Below are 22356 nucleotides of genomic sequence, written 5' to 3' on the forward strand. Positions count from 1 at the left end.
GGCACACACCTCCCATCTGCAAGCTAGGAGCATGATCAGTGAGGACTCCTTTCCAGATCATTTTCCATAGATTTTCTTGTTTATTGTTTTTGGCTTACAAGTAATGATGAAGTCTGGTTTACCAATCAGTTGCCCCATTCCATCACTTACAAGAATAACTAACTCATTGTAAGAACCAAAGCATCACACTGTAACCCTGTCTGAAACAAGAACCCATCTGTGTATTTATAGTAATTTTAAAAACAACATTCATGGATGGACTTTTCTGGATCCATAAACCCCCTAAAATTGCACATGCATCTGTTATTTGCTCAGGGAAAGACTTGTGATTTTCATCATATTTTAAAATGGAACCATGATTTTTAGAAAAAAAAAAAAAGACTAATAATCATAGATTTAGATTGTCGCTCTTTTCTGAGCAAAGAAAAAAAAAATCTTCCTTTCGTGGCAACTAGATATAATGGTGGATTTTTCAAGCCCCTGGGATATACATCATGTGTAAAGCATGATAAGCCTTTTTGGATCTTTTCCTCTCTGGAGACTTTGGTCACAGATCAGCCTTTTCTCACACCTCCAAACCAGGATTTAGTAGGTGGTTCAGTAGTCATGCATGAGCTATATCCTGACTGGCTGCACCCATCTCCACTGAGGCTTCTTGAGAGAGGAAGACAGGAGCTCAGGACAAAATCATTAGTACCATCCAGTGTTTCAATCCCATACTCCCACTTGGGATCCCAACTTGGCAAGATGGTCATGCCCCTGTGTGAGCCAGGAGAAGCCCTTTACCTGGAAGGGACGCAGACCTTAAAATCCTGTCCTTCCCACGAGCCCTCCTGCATTCCCCGTTGGTCTTGGGGAGGATGAAGAATGTGCCAGCTCCTCCCAAACAGAAGGGGACTTTGACCCCTCTTGTCCTATAAGCTGTATGGACATTAAGGGAGGAGGGCAGACAGGGACAGGTGAGGTGACACTTCACTCTCATGCCTGGAAGCTCCACTGCCTACCCCAAAGGCCTCTCAGTGGTATAACTTCGTCCTCAACCCGTATTTATGACTTTTTCTACTTGGGCTGGCTAAAGGCCTTGTGTTTCCTCTGAGTACTATAATTTTGCTCAATAGATGCCCTTAAACCTCCCTGGTAATTTCTTCCTCAAAATAATAGGCTCTCTTGAGGATCCTACAGACAGTGGAAGAATTCCTGTCGTTTATACATGATTTTAATGAACACCCTGGCTCTCACAAACATTGAAAATGAGGTTTTTCACTTTGTGAAAGTCCTTTAAAAATCTATTCACCAGTGTCCCCTCTAAATAAGAGTTGTGGAGGTGATACCCACATATTGGGTTGTCTTGACTCAACACGTCTCAGAATCTCTCCGTGAATTTTAGATGTAGAGAAACATTTTTTAACAGCCTGCCCTTCTAGGTAGACTTTAGCTGAGCATGCTGATTCTTCCTCTTCGGGAATGCCCCTCTTTCTCCCATGAAGGAAAAAGAAATGCTAATGACATGGCCTTTGGCCTTTCCAAGGGCCAGTCCTGATGCAACAAAACTAGGGGAGTATTGACATCAGTTGCCACTTCATAGTGTTTCTTTTTAGGTTTCAGGAAATAAATCTCTCTCTAGTCTCTGGAATAGCCACAGATATGCTTCTTTGAACAACTGATTTATCCTGTGGACACTGTAACTATAACTGACTATGTGTCCCCTTTTACATGGGCTACTAGGAAGCTCAGATAAAACCTAGGGCAAAAGAGATGCATATGGATGCTAAGCTTATCCTTAGTTTCCTCTTAATCTTCTTGGGAACAAAGCATAGTTTAAATACAAGGAGTAGGCTGGGCGCAGTGGCTCATGCCTGTAATCCCAGTACTTTGGAAGGCCAACGCAGGTGGATCACCTGAGGTCAGGAGTTCGAGACCAGCTTGGCCAACATGGCGAAACCCCATCTCTACTGAAAATACAAAAATTAGCCAGGCGTGGTGGCACGTGCCTGTAATCCCAGCTATTTGGAAGACTGAGGCAGGAGAATCACTTGAACCTGAGAGGCAGAGGTTGCCGTGAGCAGAAATCACACCACTGCACTCCAGCCTGGGCAACAGAGTGAGTCTGTCTCAATAAATAAATAAATAAAAGGAGTAGATAATCCCCTGCTCCACACTGTGCGGGGGTTCAAAACAGTGTGATTTATTCACTCATTACGCATTATCTTCCCTTCCAGGCAACCACAGATTTGTACGGCAACTGCACTCTGAGGCATTCTGGGACATCTGCAGCTGCCCCCGAGGCAGCTGGCGTGTTTGCACTGGCTCTGGAGGCTAAGTATGTTCATAGCTCTGGGTCCAGGGCCAGCTCTGCAGGGTGGACTAATACGTGTCTCTCTGCCCACATGCCAGGTGTCCATGGAGGCAAAAGTGGACATGAGAGGCTATGAATAGTCAGGGCCAACGAACTCTGCTGTGCATTTCTAAGTGGTCCATGTGCCCACCTGCACGTGTGTGTGCATATACACACACACACATACACACACACCCACCATAAAACCAGATTCCCGGGAGCACACAACACCCAGCAGCACATATCAGCAACTTACTCAGATACCCAGTGAGGGCACAGAGATATTTCTTTCTTCACCAGATTTGCCCCTCTATCCTCTCTGCATCCCTGGGTTCTTCTACTCCAGTGATATTCACAATCAGCTACTTGAAGAAAAATCAAACTGCCAAGCTGGTGTTTCAGAATATGTGGCAAACAAGGTGGTCCCACTCAAGATTTGTTAATTGGTGAGGTGGATTCACTTTTTAACACTGAAACAAGATACGCAAATTCACGCAGTGTAGACCAAGGTATGGGCTTTCCTGGGAAACCTTCCAAGCTAAAGGTAAGAGGAGACCATCTCCTACATCCTTACCATCCTATGGAGAGGCCACATGTTGCTACTGCTGGACACACCTGGGATTTGAGTAGCAGTGGAGGTACCTGCCCACCTGCTACTCTGCATTCTTTTAGTGATACCTGAGGCTGGCCTTATGTTCACAGAAGGAACACACGGGCTTCAGACACCACACATGTAGTGTGAGTGTAAGTGCTGGCTGTGTAGGGAATTGTCAGAGAATGCAGTTCCCAGCAACTTCTGAGAAGTTAGATTCAGGCTCCTGGGGAAGGAGAGTAGAGTTGCTAGGCAACCGGAGCTCCCAGCATCAATCTCTAGGCAGCGCTGCTTGTCTCTCTCCACATATGCAGTGCAATTTTTGATTTGCAAAGGAGGCAGGAGTTGGTTCCTAGAATAGAAAGGGGCTTCAAAAGATTACCTAGTTCAACCCTCTACCTTCACAAGAAAAGGCATAATTATCCTCCCTTTGCAGATAAGACCCCAAATTGAGAGTGACTCCTCTCTTTGGACAAGTCTAAACTTTGATTCTTCTAACAAAAGTCAGGTAGAAAATTTATGATGCCAAGACACTGGTCAAAGCTCAACTATTAGGCACAGAAACCTCTGCCCTATCAAGCACAGAAACCAAAATTTACTCACATCTAATGTACATTTCCTGAAGGTAAAACTGTTCATCTCAGGGCCTCAGTGGGCCCTGGAGCCTGAGTTGGCCTTGCTCACTTCATCTGCAAGGAGACAATTAGCAGAGCCTGCTGCCTGTAGCTGAGCTGCAAAGGGCCAGGGAGCAGGAGTGCTCCAAAAGCGAGAAGGGTTTCTGGTTGCCCTTTCAACCCCAGAGGTCAAGACTTGACTCACAGTCTTCTGGGATTTTTGACAAACAAAATCCTATGCCTATGCCTAGATCCATAGGCATACAAATGGAACACCTAAATAAATCAGAGTGGAGGGGTGTGGCTGCTGGACTCCTAGAGATTCATGGCTCTGCCTTGATTAGTCACCATTCTTTCAGCACATACATCTAGATATCCTACAGAAAAGAATTCAGTCACCATTTAGGCATGCTTTGTTTTGAAGCAATGATCATGAACTTAATGTTCTCTGCTGGCATAAAGAGGAAAAAAGTATAACACCTGGCAGCTTGTGGGTAAGTCCGTCACTGGAGCCGGTCCTAAAATTCTTCAAAATACCAACTTTCTGTGGTTGGAAGCAGACCCTGAGATGAGATTTTTGTGCAAGTGATTTATTAAGGAAGGGATCCCAGGAAAGACAGTAAGGGAGTAGGGGAAGGAAGTTAGGATGGGGAAAAATCCAAGCAAAGGTTCAACTTCAAAAGTTCTGGCCTCAGTCTAATACCGAATGTAAATTAGGCCTCCGAGTTTGTTCTACCTCCAGGCAAGGAAGCTGGACTGTCATATTCTTATATGAGTCAGTCATCGGCTAAGAGCTACCTTGGAGAAGTAAACTCCAAGGCATCTCTAGCTTTAGGCAAAGCGGCTCCAGTAGCCAAAAGTGAAAACCATTGGTCAGGATGAGATACCCCAAGCGACAGCCCAGAAGGATAAGGAAAAGGGCCTCCACAGAGCAGTCCCACAGCTCATCTCTCTGTCTTCTTGAGATAAGGTTACAGGAAGTCCTCATGCATAACAACAAATTATCTAAATGTATGTCCATCAGGACCTTGAAAGAGAGAGAATAACACTTCCCCCATCACGACTGCAGGGGAGAAAAAGAAAACCACCTCTCTCTCCTAACCAGTTGTCACTTTGTAGTTTAATATCATAATATACTTTTCTGCCCAATGCTTGAAAATGCCTACTTGAGTCACAGAAAATATTGCTCCCATCTCCCAGTGTCACCAATATCAGAGATTTTTCAAAGAATTTTAGTGAGGGATGACTGCCACCTTTGAATATTTAGGTTTCTCTCATATGACCTGGTGCTTTCTCTGTGGTTTTAGAAGGTGAGCTAGGCTCGAGGGGTAGATGTCATAAGGAGATGAATTTTTGACTCCAGAAAATCACCTGGAGTAAAGTGGTCCACATGCTGGACTGGAACAATGATTCCAAAAGTGACTTTCCTGGGGATGGATTTTTAATGTAAACTCTTTAGTTAGTGTAGTATATACAAAGAAATTCATTAGGTGTGGCTCCATGACATTTTAACAAAATAAACAGACCCACATAGCCAGCACCCAAATCAAGAAACAGACTATTTATGTGCCCTGTTGCTCAGCAGAGCAAGAGATGTTGCTGTATATAGTTACAGATCGTTCATTCTCATTGTTGAATATCACTCCATTGTATAAATGAATATTTGGATTGTTTCCATTTGGGGCTACTGTGAGTGATATTGTTAGGAACATTCTTGTATATGTCTTTTGGTGAACATACGGATGCATTTCTGTTAAGTATCTACTAGGAAGTCAAAACGTTGAGTCATTAATATACATACATGCAATTCTAGTAGATACCACCAAATAGTTTCCTGAATTGGGTGTACCCATTGACCCTACCTTGAGCAGTATATGAGAATTATAGTTGCTCCACATCCTTGCCAAAATGTGGTATTAGTAGTCTTCTACATTTCAGCATTCTTATGGATGTGCAGTGGAGTCACATTGTAGTTTTAATTTGCATTTCCCTCATAGCTAGTGAAATGGAGCACACTGGGGAAAGTTTTTAAAAAAATACATTCCCAAGTCTCACCCAAGCCTCACTGAATACAAATCCCTAGGGATGGGTGGCCCAGGAACCTGACTTTTCAATGCCTGTTCCCCAGGAATACTTAAGCTGCCAGCCTGTCACTGATCTGTAGACTAGGGTGTGAGGATGACCAATAAGGCAATAGCTCTGTGAATCTGTGACTCTGGGTGCAGAGTGTGGGTAGCTGGCTTCTGCCTCTGATTAGGTGTTGCTATTCAGTCAAGATTTAATGTTTCTGCATGAAACAGCAAATCCAAATAATAATATCCAACTAATAACAGAGACAAGGGTTTATTTTTCTGTCATGTGAAAGAAAATACAAAGATAAGGAACCCAGGGCTGGTTTAGGGTACTGGGGTACCATTGTGAATCAAGGAATCCAGCTCTTTCTAGTTTTCTGCTTCTTTGCTCTGCCACTTTCATGTTCTCTAGATGTGCTGGAACTCCAGCCATCATGTTTGCATTTCAGGCAGGAAAAGGAGAAGCACAAAGGGCAAAAAAATAAAAATAAAAAATATATAAAAGAGAGAGAAGAGAGAGAAAGAGAAAAAGAAAAAAAGAGATGAAAGAAAAAGAAAGAATGAATGAAAGAAAAAAAAGAAAAGAAAAGAAAAAGAAAATACAATAAAAAAAGAAAGGAAAAGAAAAAAGAAAAGAAAAGAGAAAAGAAAGAAACCAGCTGAGTCAGCCATGTTGAAGGGCTTTTCCAAGGAGCCCCACCCAGTGGCTTCTGCTTATTTCTCACTGGCTAGAGCTGTCACATGACCACCTCCACACTTCAAGGGAGGCTGGGAAATGTAGTTTTATAGCTGAATGCATTGCTGTTCTGAATAAAATTGAAGTTTTCTTAATAAGGAAGGAGAAAAGATAGATATGGAAGGAAAGACAACTGCTAATGTCTTCTGACATCTAAGTGGACAATCACTCATCTTCTCTGGATCTCTATTGTCTTATCTACAAAATGTAGCAAGTTAGATCATCAATAAGGTTCAAATGACTTCCTGGAATATTTTAGCTCTGCTTCTGAAATTTTTTTTTTAGGAAAGTTTATCTTTAATTGGATGTCTGGTGATTTTTAAGGTTGAATATGCCTTAAAGCTGGAGAACATTCATTTACATACTTTTAAATATTGTGGTCAATACTTAGGAAATAGTAACCTAACTTGCTTTAACTTCTGATATATGCAATATATGTTATTATTAATAATAATAAAGTCTTTTTATTCAGTGTCCACCACTGTGCTAGGTACTTTATATACATAATTTACATTTACATCCTGCAACAAACCTATAAGGCCTTATGCCCATTTTAAAGATGTCAAGGCTAGAGCTCGAATTGTTAAAGTAACTTATCCAAGTTCACACAGTTGGCTTTAAGCTTTAGGATGCCTGTGTTCCACCGGGCTCTCTATGGAACACAGAAAAGGCCCTGCCACCATCATGCCTGTGAGACTCACCACTCATTCTGCCATGGTAATGGGCTGCAGTGAATGAGTTATCTCTTCCTCAAACATGATGCACAAAATCAGGTTTCACTTCCTTTGAGATGAGATTTTCCACACCACCACTACACCAGGGAGTCATGAAAACTGAATTTTCTCTCACGTTCATAGAAGCAAACAAAGGCTATGGAGAAAATGCCAGCTTGACTCATAAATGCATTATTTTTCTCAGACTGGAAATAATCCAACTTTTGAAATTATTTTTTAATCCTACCAAAATTTAGAGGATAGACTCAGGATTTTTTAAATGAAAGAAAATAAATGGATCTTTTACGACTCCAAACATCTCTTATGGATGAAGAGAACGAGACCCAGAGAAGTGAAACAACTTGCTCCAGGTCACACAGTTTACATTGTTCAGATAAAGATCAGATCCAACAAGTAAAGAGATTAGAATTCTCCTGTTGTCTTTTAGAATTTACCAGATGTTAGTAGAAGTGATTCCTCCAACCTTAAGACTACAGCATCATCTTTAAAACATTTCCATTTTCAATTTCTCTAAAGATGCATGGGCTGACTTTAAATTCCCTTTGCTGCCTTGATCATGAGGAGGAAAATGTGAATTGGGTTCAGGGGAGCTTGATGCTGTAAATAGAAGTACTGTGCTCTGAAAGAGAATGGTGAGGGAACAGCCTTTCACACGAGAAAAACAATCCTTCCTGTTAGAAGTCAGGTTCCTACAAAGGATAAATGCTTGAGGTGATGGATACCCCATTTACCCTGATGTGATGATTATGCATTGCATGCCTGTATCCAAACATCTCATGTGCCCCGTAAATATAGACACCTACTGTGTATCCACAGAAAGTAAAAATTAAACATTAAACAAAAAGTCAGTCTCCTAGTCAGCCACTTCCTAAGAGATCCTTGCTGACCCCTGGACCCCAGTTTCTCAAATTTCCTGATGATCAGAATCCCGGAGTGCTTGTTAAAAACACAGATACCCCAAGACCACTGCAGAGCCATGGACTCAGAATCTCCAGGGGAATCCCTGAAAAGCTGTATTTTTCACCAGCACCCCCGCCCCCACCGGTGCTCTCCAGGAAGTTAGGAAGCTCTGCCCTGAACGAGGTTTGTTGCATATTGAAAATACTAAATGTTTGGAGGAATCCATGGAATCAAAACCTCTGAGCCTGGACATCATTTTTTTTTTACTATCCCCAGATGATTCCAATGTGCAGACAAGGTTGAGAACCACGGTCCCAGACTACCAATGTTCTCAAACATCACTGTACAGAAGAATCATTTGCGTTAAAAGCAAATTCTCAGGCCCATGACCTCCAAGATGCTGATTCAGGAGAATTGGAAATTCACTTATGTCACTCATGGTCCTGACACAGGGGGATTGAGGATCACAGTGAGGACTCCTGACTAGGATAACACAGGGGCTCCACTGATGGCTCCCTCAGCATCCTGAGCTCTCCCTATCATGACAGCCCTCACATTTTCAATACTGAGTTATCCCTCTGTCCCTAGGGGCTATCAGCTTTTGGAGACAGGGACGTTCATCCAACATGCCCAGAGTTAGCATGATGCCTGGATGTGGTAGACACTCAACAGACATCCATAAAATCACTTCATTGCACAGTACCTTCTCATATATCTGCATCTTATTTTCCCAACTATTATGTAAAACATTTGAGAACAGGGAATAACATGTCACATTTCTTCTCCTACAGTCTCCAAAACAGTGACCTGTATATTGCAGATACTCCATAAATTTATTTTTTAATTATTTAATAACTATCACCTGTAATTCTTGGGCTGCTATGGTACAATTAAAACTTAAAGCAAGTTGATGAAATACCTATTTTACAATATACTACATTCTGTCAATTCCTAAATTGTCCAGAAGGGATACTAGAAGGAACCTGGTTTTACACTTCAGACATATGCAAATAGCAGGTCAAACAGTGTCACAGACTCAATTACACTGGAGAGTGGACTATGCTCTGATTTATCTCAAAAGTGAAAAGTTCTCTGTTCCGAAACATTATTTCTCTGTCACTCTCTCTCTCTCTTTCTTTCTAAAATGCAGCCCATGAGAATAAATCTGCAGAGAAACATTTAAGAGAGCCTTTCTCCAAGCATCAGAAGAACAGCGCATTTTCATGACGAAGATGAGAAATAAGAAACCTGCTAGCCAGCCCTCGGGTCATTTAGATCCTCATTTGTCAACACTTCTGAGATTAATAAACTCAGAATCCCCTTCCAGCAAAACACTCAAGTTTTTAGCCATAATCAACTTAAGGAACTTTTACACCATTTTCTCAGGTCCTGAGGGACCATATGTCCAAAACACGTTCTGAATCTCCTCAAATAAGCATTGACCTTCCTTGCAACTTGCTTCTTTTTTTTTTTCTTTTCTTTTTTTTTATTGTACTTTAAGTTCTAGGGTACATGTGCACAATGTGCAGGTTTGTTACATAGGTATACATGTACCATATTGGTTTGCTGCGCCCATTAACTCGTCATTTACATGAAGTATTTCTCCTAATGCTATCCCTCCCCCTCCCCCAACCCCACGACAGGCCCTGGTGTGTGATGTTCCCCGCCCTGTGTCCAAGTGTGGAACTTACTTCTTAATAGAGGAAGGTCTGCATTCAAGAGCACATGGATCATTTGAACTCTTGATTCTGATTCAGATCTTCCAACCAATGAACTTTGCATATGTTGAAATTTTATCAAATAAGTTATGTTGCTCCCAGTCCTTTGAATTGTTTGACTTCTGAAGAGAACTATAGTGCAAGGTTTTGCCAACTTTTTGACCAGAACCCTTAGTGAGTAATAAACTTTGCACTGCAGGTCAGCACACACACACACCTACCCTCCAACTGTTTCATGAAAAAATAGCTTCCTGTATTATGTGCAGTGCACACTTCTATCCTTTTTTATTCTGCTCCGTTCATTTTTTAAAATGATAACACCAATCATTAAATCACTGGTTCTCAACATTGGCTGTCTGTTGGAATGGTCTGAGAAGTGTTAACAATTTCCAATGCCTGAGTCTCACTCTCAGAGATTCTGATTTACTTGGTAGGGATGAGGCCCTAGCAGTGAGATTTTCAATGTCCCTAGAAGAAAATTTTCATGTGCAGTCCAGATAGATAACCTGTGTGATAACCTGGCCCAAAAACAAATCATGATTTGCAATTTGAAAAACATAGACAATGAGTAGTAACAGACACTAATTTCCAAAAACAATAACATTTACAAGAAGACTAGTTTATTCACTGAACAAGCAATGTGCCAAGGACCATCCTGGACACTAAGGATATGAATATGCTGAATATAGTTTCTCTACCCTTGAAGAACTGGTACCCTCATTTTCAAAAATGGAACACACCCGGGTACCAGTTCCCAGATGAAGAAACAGCATGACCAGCACCCAGAAGCTCCCTGTATCCCCTTCCAGTCACTGCCCCACAAGACTGACCACTAACATGACCTCCAACAGCATAGATTAGTCATTCTAATGACTAATGACTAATAATGGAATCATACTTTATGTTCTCTTTTCTGCCTGGCTTCTTTAGGCCAACATGGTATTTGTGAGATTTTTCCATATTATTCAGAGTACCTAGAGTTCATTCATTCTCACTGCCTTGTAGTACCCCACATTCTGTAAGTTACACCTCAATTAGTTTACTCATTATTTTTTGGATGGCATGTGGGGGTTTCACAGTTTGGGGCTAGGAGCATTCTAGTACACAGGTCTGGTTAATATGTACACATTTGGTCAAGTATATGCCTAGGAATAGAATTTCCAGGTCATAGCTTAAGCTTAACTTTAGAAGATACAGCCAAACAATTTTCCAGTTTGGAAATAGCTTGCACACTCATCAACAAAGTACATGTGTTCCAGTTGCTCCACATCTTCTTCAACACTTAACATTGTCAGTCTTTTTCATTTTAGCCATTCCAGTGGGTGTGTTAGAATAGACTTTTGAAATCAATTTATTTAAGTAAGAAAAGCAAGATTTCTTTAATTGACACATATAATGGTTCTGAATAGTGCATGGACACCCTCCCTTGAATTTGAGAGTTCACAGAGATTCCAAAATCTTACAAAAGGTCTGTGTCCTGGGTGATATTTCTGTTAATCATTGTGCTTCTCTCTGTCTCTCACCCTGCCTCTTGCCCTTGCCCTCTCGCTCTCTGCTTCCTGTATCCAGCCTGGGTCTGACCTGGCGGGACATGCAGCATCTGACTGTGCTCACCTCCAAACGGAACCAGCTTCACGACGAAGTTCATCAGTGGCGGCGCAACGGGGTCGGCCTGGAATTTAATCACCTCTTTGGCTACGGGGTCCTTGATGCAGGCGCCATGGTGAAAATGGCTAAAGACTGGAAAACCGTGCCCGAGAGATTCCACTGTGTGGGAGGCTCCGTGCAGGACCCTGAGTAAGTGCGGGTAGTGGTCCATCTGCTGCATGTGGAAAGTGCCCCTGAGATGGCTCCATGGCATTGGCATAATATCACATTCCCTCTTCATGTTTGGGTCAACTGGATTTTTTGTTTGTTTGTTTTTTTGAGACAAAGTCTCACTTTGTCATCCAGGCTGGAGTGCAGTGGCATGATCATAGCTCACTGCAGCCTTGAACTCCTGGTCTCAATAATCCTCCTGCCTCAGACTTCCAAGTAGCTAGGACCACAGGCGTGCACCACCACACTCGGCTAATTTTTTTTATTTTTTGTAGAGACAAAGCTTCACTATGTTGTCCAAGCTGGTCTCAAACTCCTGGGCTCAAGTGATCCTTCTGCCTTGGCCTCCCAAAGTACTGGGATTACAGGTGTGAGCCACAGTTCTCAGCCTGGATTTGACTCAGGGACAACCAGCTTCCAAGCAGAGCTGCAGGTTTGCACAAATCCAGGGGGCACCATTTACATAGAACACAGAACCCTTGTTTTCGGTTTTGAGTCTTAAGTGTTTCAGTGGTGTATGCAATTATTTCTAAGGGCACAAATCAACCACTATAAGCATTACCCAGCTCAATAAGGAGAACATGACTAGCATCCCCAAAGGCCTGCCCCCGTGACCACTGCCATTATCATCCCCACGCCACCGTAGCCATATTCTTACTTCTAACTCCATAGCTTATTTGCCTGTTCCATACTTACTAGACTCATACACTATGTCCTATTTTACAAACTAGATTATTTTGTTTGGAGTTATGTTCGTGAGATCCAATCATGTTTAATGTGTACTTACAGCTTTTTATCATTGCTGAAGAGTGTTCCAGTGTATGACTATTACACAATTTTTTTAACATTCTACTTGTGGGACAATCTAAGGACTTGACTTTCCTATGAGTGAGATGGATTGCCACTTGGAGGGATTTGTGTGAGTGGTTCCCCACAGAGAAACCACAACGTTGGTCAACTACACCCACTTCCCTTCCAACTGCCCCACCTTGGCAAGGGGATTGGTCAGTAAGGATACTTCTTAATTTCTCTCTGTCCTCCTTGATGCACTAGTAAAATGGAGATAGTAATTTGTATTATTATCACTGAGGTATTATTTACATATCATGAAATACACAGAACTTAAGTGTGTCATTTGAGTGTTGATAAATGTATACACCCTGGTAACTACCACTGAATCAAGAGATGAGGCATTCCATCAACCCAGGAAGATTCTTCATGCCCACTTCCAGTTCGTCCACACGCTCCACAGACACCCTTTGTTTTTATTCCTTTCTCTGTAGATGTGTTTCACCAGTTCTCGGACTGGACTGTGTCCAGTTTCTTTTTCTCAGCATGAAGCTTGTGAGATTCATCCAGGTCACTGTGTGTAGTCATAGCTCATTCATTCTCATTCTATCTTGAGAATACACCTCCGTGGCTTACGTCATTTAAATGGTGGTAAAATGCATTCCCTGCCAGGGCCATATTTCTGAGCATCATTGAGCTTGGCCAGAGTCCAACCCCTCTCAGACTTTATCCTTCTAGCCACTCTTCATTGGTGCTAGACTCCCTGCATCTCTTCTACTCAGTTACTCAGACCTGAATTCCGGTCTTGACTTCACCAACTTAGACAATACTTTTGACCTTTCTGACCCTCTACTTTAGCAATTCTCAACCTTTGTGCCCTGTCTCCCTTTGACAGCATGGTGACGTCTATGGGCTCCATCTCAGTCTAATGTTTTGCAAATTCATTAGATAAAATATACGAGATTGCAAAGGAAACCAATTATGTTGAAACCAATTACAAAAATGTTTTAGAAAACAAATTCATGCTGAAATATATGTCCCCTTGTCAGCACATTAAGTAAAAAGCTCTAGTGGCAAGTCTAATGGCCACAACAATTTCAGAGCAGCAGTGATGACTAACTGCTGCTGCAAGATCCATGCAGTTGCTATGGTGGGACATGAAAATCTGCCAGCTCTTTGATGATGAAGTCCGATGCCACTGTGCTTTGTGGCCTGCATTCATAATCAAAAGAGAAGAAAAATTTCTGTTATAAGCTAGTGAAAATTAAGACGTGGGGTTTTTTCCATTGAAATTATTAGACCCCTGAATTCTATCCCAATGGGCCCCAAAATAAGAGATTTTTTTCTCTTTCCTCACAAGTAAAATGGAGCTAATGTCTTTCCTCTTCAGGCTGCTGGGAGACTTTAGTAACACACAAGTCTACAGCAGGCACACAGTAGGCACTTAATAAATGTAACGTTGCCTCTCCTTCTCATCCATGACTAGATGTGAACACTCCTAGCTCACATCTGTAGAATAAAAAATGACAGCAATCTCCTAGAATTTTTGGTGAAATAATTGTCTGATTTATATGCAAATTCCAAATCATGTATCCTCTCAGCCTAAAATATCCTCCAGTGGACAAGCATGTGCCCTGGGGATGCCCATCCTCCCATGGGCCAGCGTCCTGCCATAGACGGGCAGCCCACCATAGGTCAGCATCCTCCCATGGGCCAGTGTCCTCCCATGGACAAGTATCTTCCCATGAGTGAGCATCCTCATTATTTACTCACTGAGCCCCTAGAAAGTGCACCAAGTGGATTACTGCCAAGCTGAGTACTTTTTTCCATGAAACAGTCATGATTTTAGAAGGCCTCACTCTAATCAGCACCACATGGAAAAAATAAAGCTTCAGCCCAAGCCCTATAATAATCTAAAAACACAGAGCTGCCCAAGTCCCAAGTGATGTTATAAATGTCCTATAATAAAAATAGCTACTCTGCACAGTTCCTCACCATTTTCCAAAGCTGCTGTGTCCACCCATCATTTCTATTCACTCCTGCATCCCTCCTCTCGGCAAGACAGGTTTCTCTGAGCTCTAAACAAGTTAGTTGACACGGTCAAGGCCACAGAGGCTGTAAGTGTAAGTGAAGACTGGAAGTCGCTTTTATGGAGTGCCGAGTGCATGCTATGTGCTTTCATACACATAAGCTTCACAGCCACCCTATTGTTAAGGGTGTGCCTTACACTCACACCGTTGAGGTGGGCGTGGGGGTGAATATTTTGCAGCCTTAACAACAAACTGGTCCCATGCTGTGTGTCAGGGAGAAGCACTGACTAGATGTGGTATATGCTAGGTCCATTTACATTATTGCATTTAATCCTTGTAAGCCCAGGAGGTGTGTCCTATCATTATTACTTTTTATACACAAGGAAGCTGAGCTCCAGAAAGGAATAAAAAATAAAAAATGTGCTCAGAGTCACAAAGGGCAGAGCAGGACTTGAAGTGAAGCCTATCTAAATCCAAACCCCAGGCTCTTTTCACTGCATAACCTTAACCTTAATCAGCAACTGTGCACACAGGTCCTACGTCAGGCCGTATGTGAGAGCAGCCCCGCTGTGAGCTCACAGTGCCATTACTGATGAGAGGAGGCTGGGAAAGGTCAAGGGCATGCCAAATGTCATCCAGCTACTAAGCAGCCAAATTGAGATCTGAGCCCAGTCACTTTGACCCCTCACGGTGGGCTCGCAGGTATCTCAGTGACTCCCCCTGGAGAAGGTGAGGCTTGGGTGGGGGAGGGAGTTCCAGTAAACATTCCCCTGGGGATTCTGAAACACCCACCTAGTGGGTGCTCCCATCTCCCAAACCCCATCACTGGCATTCCAGAGGCCCTGTCACTGGTCTACAATGCCAAGGTCTACGATGTCTTTTGGGAATGAACAAAGATGAGACTGGAAACCACTGTCCAAATGAGGGATTTAAGGCTAAACCCTACTCATCATAACTAACTTTACCCAAAGTCAACATGAAATGGGCATTGACAACTGTTTCCCTCGTTAAAGCTCAGAATAATTTACTGAGAAGTTTGGAAGTGCAGCGACTTTCTGCAGCGGTGAAAAGGTTCTGCACTGTCCAGTACAATAGCTTGTGGCTATTGAGTGCTAGAAAGGGGGTGACTGTGATTAAGAAACTAAAGTTTTCATCCCATTTCATTCTAATTAATTTAAATTTAAATAGCAATATGTGGCTAGTGGCTACCATCTTGGACAGCTAGGTCTTTTTTTTTTTTCTTTGAGACAGAGTTTCACTCTGTCGCTCAGGCTGGAGTGCAGTGGCACGATCTCGGCTCACTGCAACCTCCGCCCCTCCAGGTTTTTAAGCAATTCTCTGCCTCAGCCTCTGGAGTAGCTGGGATTACAGGTGCATGCCACCACACGCAGCTAATTTTTTTGTATTTTTAGTAGAGACGAGGGGTTTCACCATGTTGACCAGGCTGGTGTCGAACTCCTGACCTCAGGTGATCCACCCACCTTGGCCTCCCAAAGTGCTGAGATTACAGGCATGAGCTACCACACCCGGCTACAGGCAGCCAGGTCTAAGGCACATCTGGTAGTTACATCTTAGCAGGAGGGATACTGAATTGTGCAAACTGAATGGGAAGTGGAGATTTAATAACATAAACTCTATGAAGGGGTATCAAGAAGATGAGACTCCAAGAAAGGCTGGCTGGTCCATTTTATAGCCTCATGCCTTCCCCCAGCACGACATCCAATTGCAACATCCCAGAAGCCTAAAGGCAGCCTTGCGAGGGTGATAGTAAGAACTGCTGCTAAGAACTTCTCTCGGACAGTCACTGCTAGCCCTTTACTTCCACTATCTCATTTAATCCCAGGAGGCTGGCATTCCTAGTCTTAATTTAGGTGAGAAAACAGGATCAGACAAATAAAGCAAATGGCCTTAACTCCTATGTCCTTATCCATTCCACAAGGCCCTGGGGCCTGGAACCTCCTTCCCTTATTGCAAAAGGAAAAAGACTTACGATGTCTGTGCCTTTACAGACACTCTGCAAGCAGCGGGTGGGGGCTGGCACGTCCCCCACAGGCAGCGCAACTGGCACAATATCTACATTTAGTTGCACATAAGCAATATTTACAATTAACAAAAAGTTGGCGCCATTGCAATATTTAGGGGAAGAGTTAACTTGGAATATACTGAGGCCCTCTTAGTCAAGGTACATGTCGATACCAGGCTTTATTTTCTGAGATTGCACTGGACAAGCAGGATAGACCTCTAATGATCGTCAAGCACCATGTGATTATGAGAGAGGGCAGGAGGGGAGCACCGCGGGAGAGGAGAGAGAGGAATGAGGATGTATACTGAGATGAACGGCAATTTATCTCCCAGTTTCTGAATATGCTTAGCATTCCATCATAATCTGCATACATGGGGAATTTAAGGCCAGAGGGAACACTGGAAATAATGTTGTCCAAGTCCCTCTAAGGAATCTGAGGTCCAGAGATGTGATCATCCCAACATCTCACAACTAGCCAGGAACTTTATGCAAGATCAATGCAGTGTTTTCGATGAAGAGAAACAGGAGAGCTATTTTAGCACTAACTCAGCAGGGTCCTCCCAAAGGACTGGGCCCTTGCCTGTCGTATTCACTGGTGTACCACTAGTGCCTAGAATGGTGCCGGGCATTTAGTAGACAGGTGATAAATATTTTTTAAATGAATGAGGGAATGAAAATATTCAGCCAGCATCAGCTGGACACAAGGGAAATGTCTGACTGGTGGCGATAGGACCGGCAGGCCAGCCAGGCAAACGTGGCAAGGAGGCTCTGCCTTGGTTGGAAGGGCTCTGCCTCCTCTCAGTGCCCTCCGGTCACTCATCCACCCCCACAATGGAACTTGTTCTCAGATGCAGATGAGTTAGGTCTAGGGCAAATATACTTGTTGAAGAACACAGAGGCTACACAGGGAGATTTGGAGGGCAGCCCCGGGGCTGGCTGTGCCGCTTGGCAGAGGAGGCCCTTATGACCACGAAGCACACTCGTGAGGCGGTAGGATCGAAGAATCAACAGCCGTGGCAATCGCCACTCTCCATAATGTGCAGGGCTGCACAGAAACAGCTTCCAAGGTGGAGTGAGTGGTGATTGTCAGGTTTGTGGGTTTCCTCGGCATTAATCTTCCCGGAGAGGGAGTCAATTTGAAAAGCAATTTTCTAAAGAGGCTCTATCAAGAGAGTCAGTGAAGGATGCTCAGCTACAATCAAAGGGGAAAATACACCTGGCTCTGACCAGCTGCACCAGCTGTGTGTGCAATGAGCGGAGCCAGCCCAGGCCGGCCCCATCAGCCAGCCCGGAGTGACCTGTCCAGCACAGTCTGCCCCCAGCCCCTCTGGGCACCCTGAGGGGACTATTCACTGAGCTCCTTTAAGGCTGTGCCAAAATATGTGATCCGGCTCTGAAGTTTAAGTGAATTTTGAAATAAATGTTAAAACCTGGTATCAATGCCGGAAGCAGCATGGGAGTGAGAGGTCAGTGTGTGCTCGGCCCTGTGCCACCTGGGGGACCGTAGACCAGCACTCCCGAGCTGCAGAGTCTTCCTGCACAAGCTCATGCCCACCTGACTCTGCTACAGGGAGAGGAGAAAACCTCACCATGGCTACCTGCTGAGTGTCCTCATGTGACTGCCACAAAAGCAGGCAATTTAGGCACTTGAGAGTCATTGTTACTATTGTGATTATTCTATCAAAACAATCACAGCTTTATAACTTCTTTTCTTTCTTTTTTTTTTTTTTTTTTTTTTTTTTTTTTTTTTTTTTTTGAGATAGAGTCTTACTCTGCCACCCAGGCTGGAGTGCAGTGGCACAATCTTGGCTCACTGCAACCTCCACTGCCCAGGTTGAAGCAATTCTCCTGCCTCAGCCTCCCGAGTAGCTGGGACTACAGGCGTCTGCCACCACACCAGGCTAATTTTTGTATTTTTAGTAGAGCCGGGTTTCACCATGTTGACCAGGCTGGTGTTGAACTCCTGACCTCAGGTGATCTGCCTGCCTTGGCCTCCCAAAGTGTTGGGATTACAGGCATGAGCCACCACACCAGGCCACAGCTTCATAACTTTATCATGCAGTTGAAGATTCATAACACAAGAAGCCTTCCCCAGGGCCCCCTGGGAAGCAACACCTATTTCTCGACACAAGGCAGTTTAAACACTTACTCCCAACGATGTGCAATAAAATAAAGATACAAGCCACCCCACACCCCTAAGTTTGTCTTTTATAGGACTTGAACACTAGGCTTTTGCGTATTATCTCTAATAGGTCAAAGAAGAACTCTTTGATTTTTTTTTTTTTTTTTTGAGATCAAGTCTCGCTGTGTCCCCGAGGCTGGAGTGCAGTGGCATGATTTCAGCTCACTGCAACCTCCGCCTCCCACGTTCAAGCGATTCTCCTGCCTCAGCCTCCTGAGTAGCTGGGATTACAGGTACACACCACCATGCCTGGCTAATTTTTGTATTTTTAGTAGAGACGGGGTTTCTCCATGTTGGTCAGGCTGGTCTTGAACTCCTGACCTTGTGATCCGCCCGCCTTGGCCTCCCAAAGTGCTGGGATTACAGGCATGAGCCACCGCTCCCGACCTAAGAACTCTTAAACCTCCAGAAAGCATGCTTCTTTTTCTGCAGCAAATGAGCTCCAGATCATGGCCTGGAAACTAACACCCTATGACTATTTAAAATATTTCTGCAGAGCCTCTTTTTGTCCCACCACCAACCTCCTCCTATTTAACCTTCTTATAAATTGACAGTTAGTTCCTGAGCGTGTATCTCCTTTTTGCTTTAAAACAAGAATGTTGTATTCCTTTTCTTATAAAAGCAGTACATGGTCACTGTAAGAAAATCAGAAAATACAAGTGAGCAAAAAAAAGAGAGAAACAAGAAACATCTGGAAAATACTGTTCCTAGGCTCTCCCAATGCCATGATGCCAGCCAAAAACCTTACCTGTGAGGGGAGAATGGTGTTCTTTCTCTACCAAGTTCGCTGTCTCTGGAATTCACAGCATGCTTTTAATTTAATTTCATAGTAACTTAACATTCTCAGAAGAGTCCAGCCCCATGTCTCCTCTCTCAGGGGACCCAGCTCTTGTGCAGGAAGCAGTTCACATGGCAGGGCAGGATTGGGCGGTTTTTCTAGCTGGCAGTCTCTCCATGGTGGTTAAAAAAAAGCCAGACTCCTGGCCAACGTGAAAAGAGTTGTTCTAGTGCTGGCATGATCTCTTTTGATGGAAGGAGAGAAATATAGATTGGACCAAACCTGAGATGACCTTCAGGCACACCATGGCTAAGGGGGCTTCGGTAGATGGTGACAGTGCCTGGTTCAGATCCTCTTCCCTGGGCTGTGCACCACCTAGGGACTCCGAGCTGACTCCAGCTGCTGCGGGCATTGGCTGCTAACTGTGGTCCTCTGCCTGTATCTCTGAAGAATCACCCTCAGGGGCTATGGAAACCCGGCTGAAATAAGAATACACAAAACCAATGCTCCTGCCCCCAAGCAGGACAACTGTGTGGTGGTGTTGATGCTCCAAAGCCAGCATGGCCTCTGACCGCCAGGCACACCCCAGTGTCCGAGGCTTCTAGGAAAATGTGTGATTCTTAACACAAGTTTGTGTGTTTGTCCCTACTCCCACCTGTCTTTCGGCTTTCCAAGGTGCATGGAATATTTCTTTCAGTCTCCCTCCATCTCTCCCTTGCACGCTGTCTCACAAATGCACAACACTCACTCTAAAGTAAGACTTTTAGCCTGGGCAGTCGGTGGCCTGTGCTCTAGTTTCCCCTTCTCAGCCTCGCTGTCATTTTCCCTCCCTTGGTCTTAGTCGCTAAGGCCTTCCCCATGACCATGGGGCTCCTGGGAGAAACAGATACGACAGCTGCCATGGAAGATTCACACAGACAGGAACACACCAGCCCTTGTTGTCCTGCCGATGAGGCTCCTTCTTGGGACTCAAATTCCAGGCTCCTCTACCATGCCCTTAATGTCAAAGTGGTCCCCAGCCTAGATCTATCTTTACAATAACTTCTTAAGGGCTTTTTAAAGAAAGCAAAAGAAGTGAGAGTGACTGAGCCCACAAGATGGAATGAGGCCCATATTCTGTATCACCAGCGATGACATGAATATAGTCAATAGGCCTCAGACACTGTGCAGAAGGATGGGGTAATCAGTTTCCAATTGCTCTTCTCTAGAGACAAATAACACCTGTTTTAGCTTGGGTTGCCTGGAAGCAGAACCTGTGAGCCAGGCAAAAACTGAATGCCCTTGAAACAGAAGCCCAAGAGACTCTGCCCCTTGTTGTTGTTCTTATCAGATTCAAATTCAACATACATAAACAATTTAGACCCACACTATCCAGTACAGAAGCAACCAGCCACACGTGGTTATATAATAACATATTAGATTAATTAAAATTGAATAAAATAAATTGAACATTCATTTCTTCATTCACATGATCTATGTTTCAATTGCTTACTAGCCACATGTAGCCAGTGGCTACCATACTAGAGATTATATATATAGAACATTTCCATCATTGTGGCTAGTGGTGGTCTAGACATTTGTAAATATACTACGTATATAAGTATATATGTATAGACGCATTATATATATGTACATATATAATGTATATGTATGATAATTTTTCTTGCCAGCAACTGTTCAGGGCAGGAATTAATAGCTCAGATCATGCAAACACTTGCTCACAACTGGACTCATAGTCTGAGACTCTTCGCGCTACCCCATACAGCTGTCCACTGCTGGGCTGGAGCCCAAACAATCTTTAGTCATTTATCACCTTACCTGTTCTGTTTCTGATCTTGTTCTGAATAAATAGCACCATCTTTGAGAAATCCAGGTTATGGCCCTCATTACCCCGACCTCCAAAGTTGGCTTAATGCCTGCTTTCCACCAAATGGATGGATTTCCCCAGATCCTGGGGACAGAAAGATCACCCCCACTGTCACTGGATCCCCATAGCTGATGGACACTCCATACATCATTCAGCATCAGCATCCAGGGGTGGGAGAGGAGAGCACAGCAGTGCTCCATGAAACCGCTTAAGTATATACTTATAAAGTTCCTCCAGAGAGTATTAATGAACTGCACTGTCTGTTTCAGCGAGCCCTCCCAGGCTCATGGCCTTGGTTCCTAGGGCAACGCAGAACCAAGGCTTGACTCCGAGCTGGGCATGCAACCACTGTCTTTTTGTAAATGTGCTTTACAAGATGTGTGTTTAAAAATATCCACCATCTTATACTCCAAAATAAAAGCCATGTTGAGGAAGGATATTTGCATAGGCAATGGGCCAGTACCATGTGCCAAGCATTGTGCCTGGTATTTTATTTATTTATTTATTTATTTATTTATTTATTTTTCAGCACAGGAAGATAATATTTATTATATTTTAGCTAGAAACAGAGCAGATAGCAAGTTCACGAGGTATGAATTTTTTTTTCTTAAATCAGGCTTAAACAACAATAATAAAAAACAAATCTGCATATATATGTTGGTCACTATTATAATCCTCAAGGGCACAAAAGCCAGCAGCATAAAGAAACATGAATAATGACTGAGAAGTTCTGATGTGCCAAAAACAAAGATCACTGCATTAAACTCCTTTATTTTGCTAATATTATTATTAAACATTTAATAATTATTATTTGGCAAAATATCAAACATGCACATAGTATTCCTATAAGAATATTGCCTTAATATCATCAATATTAATACTAAGTTTATTCCTCTCCAAAATTCAATGAGTTGTGGTTCCACTTTCTTTTTTTTTTTTGAGGCGGAGTCTGGCTCTCTTGCCCAGGCTGGAGTGCAGTGGCCGGGTCTCAGCTCACTGCAAGCTCCGCCTCCTGGGTTCACGCCATTCTCCTGCTTCAGCCTCCCGAGTAGCTGGGACTATAGGCGCCCGCAACCTCGCCTGGCTAGTTTTTTGTATTTTTTAGTAGAGACGGGGTTTCACTGTGTTAGCCAGGATGGTCTCGATCTCCTGACCTCGTGATCCGCCC

The 22356-nt window shown here is 43.5% G+C and overlaps 1 protein-coding gene across 3 annotated transcripts in view; it reads left to right on the forward strand.

Moving 5' to 3' along the window:
- PCSK2 (proprotein convertase subtilisin/kexin type 2) overlaps window positions 1-22356 on the forward strand; it is a 255053-nt gene that overhangs the window by 226256 nt on the left and 6441 nt on the right. For all 3 annotated transcript variants that reach the window (XM_011979467.1, XM_011979466.1, XM_011979468.1), the window contains 2 exons: window positions 2220-2320; window positions 11271-11498. In XM_011979467.1, the coding sequence (XP_011834857.1) occupies window positions 2220-2320; window positions 11271-11498 (329 nt within the window). The remainder of the gene's footprint in view (window positions 1-2219; window positions 2321-11270; window positions 11499-22356) is intronic.

The sequence above is a fragment of the Mandrillus leucophaeus genome, unplaced genomic scaffold (genome assembly GCF_000951045.1).
Source record: "Mandrillus leucophaeus isolate KB7577 unplaced genomic scaffold, Mleu.le_1.0 Scaffold202, whole genome shotgun sequence".
Lineage (NCBI taxonomy): Eukaryota > Metazoa > Chordata > Mammalia > Primates > Cercopithecidae > Mandrillus > Mandrillus leucophaeus.